Consider the following 12812-nt stretch of genomic DNA (forward strand, 5'->3'; position numbering starts at 1 on the left):
CTAGTAACCTGCAAGTGAAAGGTGCTTATCAACAGCTGCTGTGTCACTTTTTTTGTTATTAATTCCAGTTAACAGCTCCTACACAGTCAAAGTGCAGCACAACAATATAAAATCAGCCTTTCACTCCTGTACTTTGCCTTAAAGTGGAAAACACAGCACAAACATGCAGAACAAAAACACATGTGGATTGCTTTGCACAAAACATCTGCGATGAGCTGTGATAGCTGTCACATCGATAGGGAAAAAGTAACATCGGCAGATGCAGCCAGAAGTTACAAGCATTGTTTTGCTTGTAGCTGTGCGTACAAATTGGTGATGCACTCTAAAAGCAGAACAGAAAACCGAAACAAAGTTTTAGAGCTTGCATTTTGTATTCTAAGTGCAAAGCACGAAATATTTAGCTCTGTGACGTCTAAGAAGGCCTCCTTCCTCTAACTGTTTGCTTCCAAAGCACTTGTAACCTAGATTCACCTAACTTTACCTACATCAAAGACTCCAGGCAGGAGCACTACAGAAAGGGCTATGGTCACTGTAATGAAGAAAAAAATTTCAATTCCTCCCAAGGTTAAGATGACAGAAGAAGAAAAAGAGGCAAACAAAATGTAGAGAAAGGAAAATGGTTATATCTTTAACTAGGACAAACATTCCATAGATTGTACAGTAGCCTTTAACTATGCTATACTGCAGGCAAAGTATTTCAGTTTTCAGCTGTGTGAATGAAGAACAGATGAACAAACAGGATAGTCTTCATGCAATCGTGAGGGGGTCATGATAAGCTGTTCCTATTACCGAGCTGAGAGGAGGACACAACTGATATTAGGTAAAAGGGGGTGGCGTTAAAATAAAGCAGCTAAAGCCTGTAGTCAAAGTAGCCGAGGAGTTGAATACTGATCTGTACAGTAGCCGAAGTAGACAGGAAAATAATGAGATTGGCGGCTACATTAAACTAAAAGCAGTCAGACATTCTACCAGTGATGAAGGCCAAGCCAAAAGGAGGAAAGCAGCTGGGGCTTCGCCCTGCCGTGGGTATACTCCGCCTGACAATGATGAAGGCCTGGCAGCCCTCTAGTAATTATTTTAAGGCATAGGGTCACATACTCTCCAGATACTCTTGAAGGATCATCAGGTGGCATTTGCAGAACAGGAAGATGAGCCCCCCAGGTTGGAAGGCGTCTCACATGTTACTGAGGATTAACAAAGGGCGATTCCTAGTAGCTCCAGGACAAATGAAGCGGCTGGGCTAAAGCCAAAAGGACGCTCAGTTGTGGATGTGTCGAGAAGCGACCGGAAAGTCCGATGTTGCAAGGAGATATATCACATAGCAACATGGAATGTAAGATCTATGACGCAAGGTAAACTGGATGTCGTCAAGCGAGAAATGGACAGATTGAACATTGATATCCTGAGTATCAGTGAGCTCAAGTGGACCGGAATGGGAGAATTTAATTCTGGCGACCATTATGTCTTTTATTGTGGGCACGAATCCAGAAGAAGGAATGGGGTCGCTCTAATAGTAAACAGAAGAATGGAAAAAGCAGTGCTAGGGTACGACCCCAAAAATGACCGAATGATTTCACTTCGGATCCAAGGTCACCCTTTCAGCATAACAGTTATCCAAGTCTATGCACCAACCACTACTGCTGACGAAGCGGGCGTTGAGAGATTTTATGCTGACCTGCAATGCCTTTTAGACCGCACCCCATCATCAGACGTCCTTCCTCTCATAGGAGACTGGAATGCTAAGGTGGGGAGTGAAGAAATATCCGGAATTACAGGCAAGTTCGGTCTTGGTGAGCCAAATGAAGCTGGGCAAAGGCTAGTAGAGTTTCGTCAAGAAAACAACCTAACCATAGCGAATACTCATATTCAACAGCACAAGAGGCGCCTGTACACATGGACTTCACCGGACGGTCTGTACAGGAATCAGATTGATTATATTCTTTACCGGCAGAGATGGAGAAGCGCTATACAAGCAGTAAAAACAAGGCCTGGGGCATATTGTAGCACCGATCATCAGCTTCTTGTTGCCAAATTTAGGCTTCGATTGAGGAAAACGCAGAAAACTACAAGGCCTTCCAGGTATGATCTGGATCAAATTCAATAAGAATATGCTCTGGAAGTGAGGAATCGATTTCAAGAATTAGACCTAGAAGACAGGGAGCCTAAGAGATGTGGACTGATGTTCGTGACATAATACAAGAAGTTTCGACTAAGGTAGTTCCAAAGCAAAAGAAATGCAAGAAGGCAAATTGGCTATCTGAAGAGGCTTTGCAAATAGCTGAGGAAAGGAGGATGGCAAAAGTTATGGGGGAAAGAGAAAGACACAAGGTTCTCAATGCGGATTTTCAGAAAATAGAAAGAAGAGATAAGAATGTCTTCCTGAACATACAGTGCCAGGCAGTTGAGGACAACAGCCAATTGAGGAACACAAGAGCTCTGTATAAGACAATGAAAGATATCAAAGGAAGCTTCTGTGCTAAACTGGGCGTGATAAAGGACAAACGAGGCAGGGACTTCACTGAAGCCTCAGAGATAAAGAAGAGGTGGCAGGAATACAGATGAGAACTGTACAAGAAGGACCCCGATGTGCGAGCCCAACATAAGACGGTTGTGATTACTGATCTCGAGCCAGGCATCCTGAAGAGTGAAGTTGAATGGGCCTTAGCCAGCCTTGCTAAAAACAAAGCTAGTGGAACTGATGGCATTCCAGCTGAGTTGCTTCAAAACCTCAACCATGACGACCCTGTTAACGATATGTATACATTGTGTCAGCAAATTTGGACAACCCTGCAGTGGCCACAGGATTAGAGGAGGTCAGTTTACATCCCCATTTCAAAGAAAGGCAGTGCCAAAGATTGTTCCAACTACTGCACAATCGCGCTTATTTCGCATGCTAGCAAGGTGATGTTGAAACTCCTCCAAGGTAGGCTGCAGCAGTATGTGGATCGGGAGCTTGCGGACGTGCAAGCTGGGTTTTGCAAGGGCAGAGGAACTAGAGACCAGATTGCCAACCTTCGCTGGATCAAGGAAAAAGCAAAGGAGTTCCAGAAACCCATCTACTTCTGCTTTATTGGCTATGCAAAAGTGTTTGACTGCGTAGATCATAGCAGATTGTGGCAAGCTCTCCAAGGGATGGGAGTTCCGATTCACCTCATCTGTCTCCTCAGGAACCTGTATGAAGGGCAAGAGGCCACAGGCAGAACTGGACAGGGTCTTACTGATTGGTTTCCGATAGAGAAAGGAGTGAGACAAGGCTGCTTACTGTTGCCCTGCCTATTTAACCTATATGCTGAATGCAACATGAAGGCTGGTCTGGACGAGTCTTCAGCTGGAGTGAAGATTGCTGGAAATCGTGTCAACAACCTTAGATATGCGGATGATACCACTTTAATGGCAGAAAGTGAATTGGAACTCAAGAGACTTCTGATGCGCGTACAAGAAGAGAGCGAGAAGTTTGGAATTAAACTGAAAATTAGAAAGACAAAGATCGTGGCATCTTGCCCTATCAAGTCCTGGAGCATCAAGGAAGAAGAAGTGGAAGCTGTGACAGATTTTCTCTTCTTGGGCTCCGAGATTACCCCAGAAGGAGACTGCAGCCATGAAATTAGGAGGCGTCCGCTTCTGGGAAAGACAGCCATGGCTAGCCCCTGACCGCCTAGTAAAGAGCAGATACATTAGACTGCCAACCAAGATCCGTATAACTCGTGCTATGGTCTTTCCAGTTGTGATGTATGGATGCGAGAGTTGGACTGTGAAGAGGGCTGACCGCCGAAGAAATGACGCGTTCGAATTGTGGTGCTAGCGGAGACTCTTGAGAGTTCCTTGGATGGCCAGAAGATCAAATCAGTCTATATTGTCGACCATAAACCCTGACTGCTCATTGGAGGGTCAAATTCTAAAGTTAAAGCTCAGCTACTTTGGTCATCTGATGAGAAGAGAGGAGTCGCTGGAGAAAGATTTGATATTGGGAAAGGTTGAGGGTCACTTGAGAAGGGGTAGGCAGCGAACGCGATGGTTAGATGACATCCTCGAGGCGCTACAGATGAAGTTATGTGATGTTAGAAAGATGGTGAGAGACCGGAAAGCGTGGCGTGATACGGTCCATAGGGTCACGAAGAGTAGGACACGACTGAACTGACTGGTTATAAAGATGGCTTCTGTTGTGAGAATGAAGTATTCTTGTGGTACATCAACACTTGGCCGTTAGGCATCAAGAGAGAGAAATTCTTTGCTGCTGCCGAAATGCCAACGCACTTGATGTTCCTGCCCTCTCAACACAACCAAAAGATCGCACGAGATGTTTACGGATGACAGCAAGGACCTATGGATATCTGTAATCTGATTATTGCCACCAGCTTTGGCCTCCCACCACAGCACCTATGATATAACAATAACAGGCTTGGTTTGGTTTATGGGGTTTAACATCCAAAGTGACTCGGGCTATGAGAGATGCCGTAGTAGGGGGCTCCAGAAATATTTTGACCACCTGGGGTTTTTCAATGTGCACGGACATTGCACAGCACATGGATGCACCTTGCTTTTCACCTCCTTCAAAAAGCGGCCAACACAGCCGGGATTCGACCTAGCATCCTAGGGCACAGCAGTCGAGCACCTAACCGCTGCACGATAGCAGCGGGGCATAATGATAATAATCCCACGGAAGCCACCCATTGGATAACAGAAACCGATTTTCAACTGCATTATTCATCTACATATTGTTTTGCTCCAAAAGCTGAGCTGCAGGAGTGGATTTCACTTGCCTTTGATGTTGAATGCCAAGTATCAAAACACAATTACTGAGGGCTAGGTTACTGTTTCGGCTACTATGTCACAGGTATCCAAGCAATTTTTTTTTTGTTGCCAAAATTATATTATTAATGCGTGTTGTTCATAACAGGTCGTTTGGTGAGTGTAGGATAAATTGCTTGTACGAGTTATCTATAAAACAGTTACCTAAAAGATAGCTCAAAAACGGTTTGTAAACCAGTGGAAAAAAAGAACGTTGAAGTTGATAACACCTACAGATGCCTGCTAATTTTTCCTACACTATTTGCAGTTAAGGGGCACTTCTGTAGTGGTTCTTATTTCTAAAGGTCACTTACGTACGAAGATATCATGCATTTGTCTGAAAAATAGGCAAATCATGTTGAATGCTGATGCACTGAAAATAGAACAGGCAAGAGTGTGTGAGCGCAAATGACTGCGACACATTGCTTCCAGTCAGAAGATTATTGCTTCAGTTTAGCACAACTTAGTCAAGATTGTGAAGTGCTGGCTTTATCGTTGTTTGTGTCCTTCACTGTCCGGTTCCTACCCATAGAGAAAATTTGTGCCTGTTTTTGTGTTAGCATAAAAAAGAGAAGAGCACAAATTACGAAACAAATGTAGTGACTTGTGTTTTAAAACAAAGACATTTTTCTGAGCTCTTGTTGGGAATGGTATATCATTCTCTGATCAGTGCAAACATGATAAGGAGACGAAGACCTGTTTATAGTGTGTACACACAACACCCATATTTACATCTGTTCCTTGAGCCTTGTCTCCTTTTCACTGTCCTGAAGATGGCATGCCACCCCTAGACCAAGCCTCTACACTAGTGGAGGACATTATTTCTCAAATGTGCATTTCATGACATTTGATAGGATGCTTAAAAGTGGCACAGCCAGTCATAAAATGATAAGTATTTTTAGCCATATTAGTCCTACTTGGAAGGCATATAACCTGAGTTGAGCTGACTGCATTTCAAGCATTTCATGTAGGGTACCAATAAACCAATTCAAGTCTTTCAATATTGTGATGGATCTATGAACAACTCGCTCAAAAATAATTTGCTCAAATTAGTTTCCAGAGAACTATGCACAGAGTTCCACCAACAGTGCAAGTAATGAAACTGTCAAGATTTGTTGTCAAGAACAACATGTTATGTTCTTGATTTTACAAGCTCACAGAGATGAAATGAAGTGCTTTCATAGATGTGGTATGAAGGGGCCCGCTATGGCTGTCCTCTGCAGCGACAGCTGACCTTACAATGGTTAACGAAACTACTCCGGCATTTCTTCACAAAGTGACCAAACAGCTGATTCTAAAAGCTGAGTAAATAAAGTGTTACCTAAATTACTGATCAGCGGAAAACTTCTTCGCTTCATAGAATAAGGTAAGGTGTACGGTTCCTGTTAAGAACAAACGAAACAAAAATGGGTTTAAGCCGCGTTCTTTTTATGGTGGGAACATACGCGTGAGCTTTTGGTTACGCTCGAAGAACAGTATTGACAATTACGTCAGCCCGTCGTTGGCAGGCAACATAACCGAAGCTAAGTATTTCTCTGTACACGCACAAGCGGAAGCTGATCCAGCTATTGCCATCAACAGACCATTGATCACGGCATTTCCTGCAGTGCACAAACTAGTTAGAGCATCGATAACTGACTTCGTGAACGAAGATCGCGCGCTCCCTGCCGTTCAAGAGACGTTACCGCGCCGAATTTCGCGCGGCGAATTCTTTTCAAAAGGCGTGGCAACATCGGATTTGATGAAACATTAGGCGACAATAACAAACATTCGTATTGCCGCTTCTGACGCTGAACCTAAACATACTGCGTGAACACGAGTAGGCAAACACGACAGGACGTGTGCTCGCACGCTGGCATCGAACTAAAAAGTTGCGACTTTACCGATGTTTATAAAAACAACTGAGGAAAGTACGGTGAACAATGTGGCTAAGAGGAGCGGTGGAAACGCCCACGAGATATCGAAATCATCCGAGCGTGCAGAGTCGTCGGTAATTGTTGACTAACTATTACCAACCTGCGGATTGTCCTCCAATGCGTCTTCCAAGTGGAGCGCTTCGGGACCCTGCATCTCGGTGGTTGAAGGGAAGCTTCAGTAGCGGGCACCAACTGCGACCTCGACCCCTTCACGGTGCACAATGCGCGTCGGCGGCTACTAAACTCGCTCACACACGCACACCTGCTCGTTTGTCGACGAGCGTCTGGAACGATCACCGCTCCCGGTCGCCACCCATCGGGGATAGGAATGCCCGTTCGCACGCCTGCTGGTCCCAAAGCAACGTACGACTGTGAGAAGCAAAATGCGCGAAGCGATTGTTTCGCCGCGACGTTAGAGGATGCAACTTTGTTTACTTTCGATTACACACGCAGCAATCGCAGCTTCGCCTACGGTGGAGCACCTACAGCAACCAACAGCAGCTGCGTTTCTCGTTGGATTGGATTGGACTAGTACGTCTACAGAAAAAAAAAAAAGAAAAAAGTTTGTTTCGTTTTTGCATTTTCGTTTTAATTTTATATATCGGTGTAACGTTTTACTATATTTCAAGTCTTGTGGTTTGTCGAGGGACCTCAGTCATTACTGTGGGGATAATTGAGAAATTATCAGTTGCCTATCACATATCCACCATCCACCGCGTGTTGCGCAACATGGGATATGCTTCTCCCCGCTAAACATTTCAAATTTTCACAGAGGTGGAATTTGGTAGCCGGTATTGTTTTATACCAAGTTCATTTTCGGTACTTGCCTAATTCGATCAGAAGAATTTGGTTTTTCGCATCATATGCGGTGACGCCGAAACAAAACAGTTGCTCTATGCGAGCACTATATCATATAATGCTATAGACCTCCTCCATGTTTGCAAACAAACAAGATGATCGAGGTGGCGCTGCTATCGTTAGCGATCCCACGGTAGGCAAAAAGCACGACCGCGGCCGCAGCACTGTGGCCAAGCTTGTTAAGGCCGTGTTATTGTGATTTGTAGGCGCCTTCTTGGCAGACGAAATGACCATGTGCTAGTATTCGTGAGCCTCAGTGGTGAGGACAGAAGCGATACATTGAAAAACTCTACCTACACGGCGTGCAGCGTACGAACCCGCACGCCGTACCGATGGAGATTGGGTTCAAGGCGCACAAGAGAAGCGTTGCTGCCGCCAGGAAAAATGAGCGACGTTGACATCTATTTGCTGTTTTCTCCGAGAAAATTAAGCGCGGAACGCATAGAGAATTACGAAGCTTCGGATGCTTACAACTACTATGAGTCGAGTACGCTGACGGTGATTTTTTTTCGCTGATATATAGCGCCGCAAACCGCGTACGAGGTAGTCCGCTCGAAGCATCATTGCGTTATCGGATGATTCTTCACACCGAGCGGCAAATGAGTGTTCTTGGTAAGCACGAAGCACCTCGCTAGCGTCGAGCGGCTGTATGGGTAAGGTGATTTAGGTCAGCATGGCAACAGTAGCCTTAACACTGCACGGACTTGCGTATCATTTCGTTATTCATTAAAATCACAACGCTGCGCGTCTGTTATATCTGCTCTGGTCGCGGGCGGCTGTCGTCGTTAATGGTAACAATTTTATCACGGGTAGTCCCGCTGTTAGCTTACATTACAATTACGAGCTGCAGCGGCCAATGTGGTTACGTGGGTTCCGGTAAAAACGTCCCAGGAAAAAGTGGTCCCGGAAAAAATGGCCTCGGATAAAATGTCCCCAAATAGATGCAATTAAACGTACTACAAAGTCGAGCTTTCGCCTTGCCCGGTGCTTGATTTATCAGCGATAAATTTCGCTCATTGTAATTAACTTTTACTGTTTTTATCTGCCATCTGTGTTTATGGTTTTAGCTTGAACAGTATTTATATTTTGAACCCCGCCGTCTTTTTTTTTTTGTTTCTTTTTCACGTCCTGTAGTTCTTTTACTAAAGGCCTATACTGAGTTTCCTCGAGTCTAGCCGCAGTAATGTAGGCTACAGTGAATCTTTCTACCCGTCCGCTTGAAATTTGCAAAACATGGTACTGATGCTGTGCGTTCGCAAAAAAAAAAAAAAGAAAACCATTATGGCACCGAAATTTGTGCGGTGGAGGACAAGCACGTCTCTCGAATGTGTAATATTAGCCGGGTGATTAGACCTATATTAAAGAGCGATATTTCCCAGCTTGGAAACTGGAAACTATGCACCGCATAATACTCGCTGGATATTATATAGTGGTGGGGCTTTTTTTTTTTTATTCGATATGCTTTCATGCTAAGTCTTCTCCAGTTTCTGTAAACACCCAGAGGACCCAGTACCCAAACAATGGTTACATCTATTCTAAAAAAAAAAAACAAAAAAAAACGGCATCATAAGATGTTTAATTTTTCGCGAAGTGAGTTCCGGGCAGATTTCAGTCAATTTCTTCGGTGACATTTTTTCCTAGGGGCCGCTTCCTGAGGGGACCTTTCTGGACGTTTTTTTCCGGGGCCATATAGTCCAGGGGCCTTTGTTTCGTGGCTGTATCTTCTGGGGACCTCTTTTCAGGGGCCGTTTTTACCTTCACCCGTGGTTCCGTAGTTAGGGTGGCCCTGTTCGGTCTCGCCACCCCACAATTCTCATTCACAATCAGCCGCTGTGAATACAAATAAAAGCGCTCGGCATAAATAAAAAAAAATGCAGCTCCGCTCCAAATCACTAGCTGTTAACGTGAAGTGGGAGTCTTCATCTGGAAGTAATAAAAATAATTTGACGTGAACGTGGCGAAGGTTAGCCATGCAACATATATATCATAGATCGAGCAGTGCAACACAGATCTTTCGAGTAGCAGCTCACTGCGCATACATAAATTACCAAAGTGAAAAAACGGGCTTGAGGAACAGTTCACATAGGTAAACATCTATGCATGCTCCAACAAAGAAACAGGCCTACGCAATACAACATATATATGACTGCCTCGTCTATGTATGTTACCAGCGCACCCGCGCCCGCACACCAAGATCCCATCACGCGTCGTAAAAAAGGCCAAACTCGAGTGATTCGCGACCTTTGATCCGGTAGACCACTCTGGCGTAAAGGTGAATAAGCTCCAGCTTAGCCGTAACGAAGTGTTTGCCGCATATTCGATGAGCAGCCTTGGCGCTTCACCGCGGCGGCCCACAACTGTTTACGGCGACCATTGTCGGCAAAAAGCCTTTGCAAGCTTACTAAACTTCCTCTTGTGTGCCTTTCAGCACATGTCATAGTGAAGCGATTAGTCGGCATGGTACTCTGCATTTCCCGGCAGCAGCAAGCCATCGCACAATCACGGGAAGCAAGGCGACTGAAGCGTTGTTTTGCCTACCACGCGAAAGTCACTAACGACGACAGCGCCACCGCATTTTCGTGAAGTAGCCGGAGTGAAGGAGGTCTATATAGGACTCCCACACAGCCAAAAAATAGGTTATTAATTTGTTATGTTTATTTCTTACTTTTTATTTCATTGTTTTCTTTTACCACTGTCATTATTTCTAATCAGCATTGTTTATTGTTAGGATTAATAATTACAATCATAACTAATTTTACTTATTAATTTCTTATACGGCCTACAATGCTTTCGCGTTAGATGATTTACAGACAAGGAAAGACGCGGTATCTGTCGCATCTCCTCTGTAGACACCTGATCCGCGCCGTAGGGAAAAGTAATGCTACTACACTGCGCTAGGTCTCAAGACTATTTTTTGCGTCCGCAGTTTGGCCTCACCAACATAACCTTCGCCTTAATAAACTCTTGTTGGAAAAATCTGAATGCGATACAAGTTGGAGCGTGGGTCATAACGTAGGTTCACGGTCATACTTTTGGAAATGTTGAGGACAAATTGTAATCTGTTGGTAAGAACTAAATCGTGCTTCACTGCAATCTGTGTTACGAGTACACATATTATAGGAAGTCATGCTGGCCTTTTAGCAAGCGCGAACACAATACAGTGCATCGGCAGCTTATCGACGCCGGTACAGGCAGACGACGTGATGGCCGGTTTGGTCTGTGACGTCACCAAGCATCTCAACATGGCGATCGCTGTCGGCGGGATGAGCTTTGCGGGGTCAACTTCAACCATTTATTTAAAAATAAGGAATGCGTATAGGGCGCTCAAATTTCCTAAATAGAATAATAAGGTCCAGTATTATCTACTAGACTACACAACTGTAATTAATTGGATGACCGTGGCATGACCCCTTTCAAGGCGCATGCAGCTTAATGGTAATCTCGCTTTTAGAGCGAGAGATGATCTTGGAGACTTCCCTTCACTGCACTTTACTTTATTATTTTATTTTATTTCTTATTTAGAACTTACTACAGGCTGAGCGCCCAAGCAGGAGCGGCAATTCAAAAAAGCAAGAAAGCACAAGGTACAAAACACACCGACACATTAAGTAGACCAGTGGAAGCGGTTATAGTTACCGCACATAAAATATGAGCACAACAACAACAACAACAACAACAACAACAACAACAACAAAAAAAACTGGTCAATCAAAACCGACACCCAAGAACTGACAGGAGGCAAAATTTCATAACTCATTACATACTTAATTCCAGCATATCTAAAGGTTGGAGAGAAGAAGCAGGCAAACTATTCCAATCTGCAATTGTATTAGGGAAAAAGGAGAATTTGTATAAGTTAGTCCTTGCAAAGTAAGGCGCTAAGGAGAGGGCATGAAAGTGGCGTGTCTGCCTAGTGGTAAGAGGGCGAAGGAGGCTCACCGGCCCGCGTAATGAGCGGACGCGTTCGCATCGACCCTTCATTTTTTCGACTGATTTATGCGATCTGATCGACTCCCTATGAACTCAAGTGCAGCAAACGGTTTCTGAAACTGCTCTGCACCTGCCCACTACTACTTTTTTTGTAATTTCGCGCACGAACTTGCTATAAACCGAGCAATTTCTACCAGAAGCGGCCCAGGCGCGGCTGTGCCTGGCCTCCCTCGCACCGGGACCCTCTCCTGGCACGTGGACGTGCCCACAGCAGCATGGCCCATCAAGCCGACGGGGAAGCGATCACTCCTGAGGTATTCGACACCGATCCGAAATGGATTAGGGCTATTGAAGCCCGAACGCTGAATCACCCGAAGCCACTCGCGTCCGGGCAGCCCAGCACGCACTCGCCACCTCCGCCACCTCCGCCACCGGCCGGCCAGGCCACACCGGCACAGCTACACCAATGCAAGTCTTAATCCACTACTATGAGGCATCAAGCCCCGTTACCTAAGCTACCTGCCGATGATTTGAAGATTATCTACTGCCCTAATGGAGGTCTCGACCTCAGCAAGCGGTAAGACGCCCGACTACTGTACCGGAGTACCCGGGTTCGAACCCGACCTCGGTTTCGATGAAGGCGAAACGAAGAGGTGTCCGTGTGCTGTGCGATGTCAGCGCACGTTAAAGATCCCCAGGTGGTCGAAATTATCCCGTAGCTCTCCACTACGGCTCCTCTTTCTCTCCACTTTCACTCCCATCTTCCTACCTTCCCTTACGGCGCGGTTGAGGTGTCCACAGCAAACAAGTGAGACAGTTACCGCACCTTTCTCTTCCTATAAATCAATCAATCAATCAGCAAGCATAACGGAGGATACATCTAATTCCTAGTGAGTACTACTCTGAAACTCCCAATGGAAGCAGTCCGGCAACAAGACGTCACCCGAATCAATCGCCGGAACAACTCTTTCACCATAAGTACTCCCTCCGATGACAGAGCAAAACGCTACGTCCAACTTGCATCCCTCCAAGTTGCGGATAAACAATACCCGATGAAGGCATACATCGCCCAACCTTACACCGCCATCAGAGGCATAATATACAACGCCATATACGACCAAACACCAGAAGTTTTCCAGGAACTGCAGATGTTCAACCGAAGCCAATCCTTCACCATCACGGACGCCCGACAGCTGGGAAGAACTAAATCAATCCTGGTTACGTTCATCAATACGAAGACGGTCCCCCGGCAACTCCGTTTCTACGGCGCTGTATATAATTGCTACCCCTTCTAGGCCAAGGCGGAAGCCTGCCATAATT

The 12812-nt window shown here is 45.3% G+C and overlaps 1 protein-coding gene across 1 annotated transcript in view; it reads right to left on the reverse strand.

Annotated features, from left to right (window-relative positions):
* LOC146209746 (DCC-interacting protein 13-alpha-like) overlaps window positions 1-7215 on the reverse strand; it is an 87332-nt gene extending 80117 nt beyond the window's left edge. The window contains exon 1 of the mRNA XM_084603416.1: window positions 6805-7215. Within this exon, the coding sequence (XP_084459542.1) occupies window positions 6805-6858 (54 nt within the window). The 5' untranslated portion in view covers window positions 6859-7215. The remainder of the gene's footprint in view (window positions 1-6804) is intronic.
* Between the last annotated feature and the right edge of the window lie 5597 nt (window positions 7216-12812).

Source organism: Amblyomma maculatum, chromosome 1, assembly GCF_055883805.1.
Source record: "Amblyomma maculatum isolate TAMU_Amacu chromosome 1, ASM5588380v1, whole genome shotgun sequence".
Lineage (NCBI taxonomy): Eukaryota > Metazoa > Arthropoda > Arachnida > Ixodida > Ixodidae > Amblyomma > Amblyomma maculatum.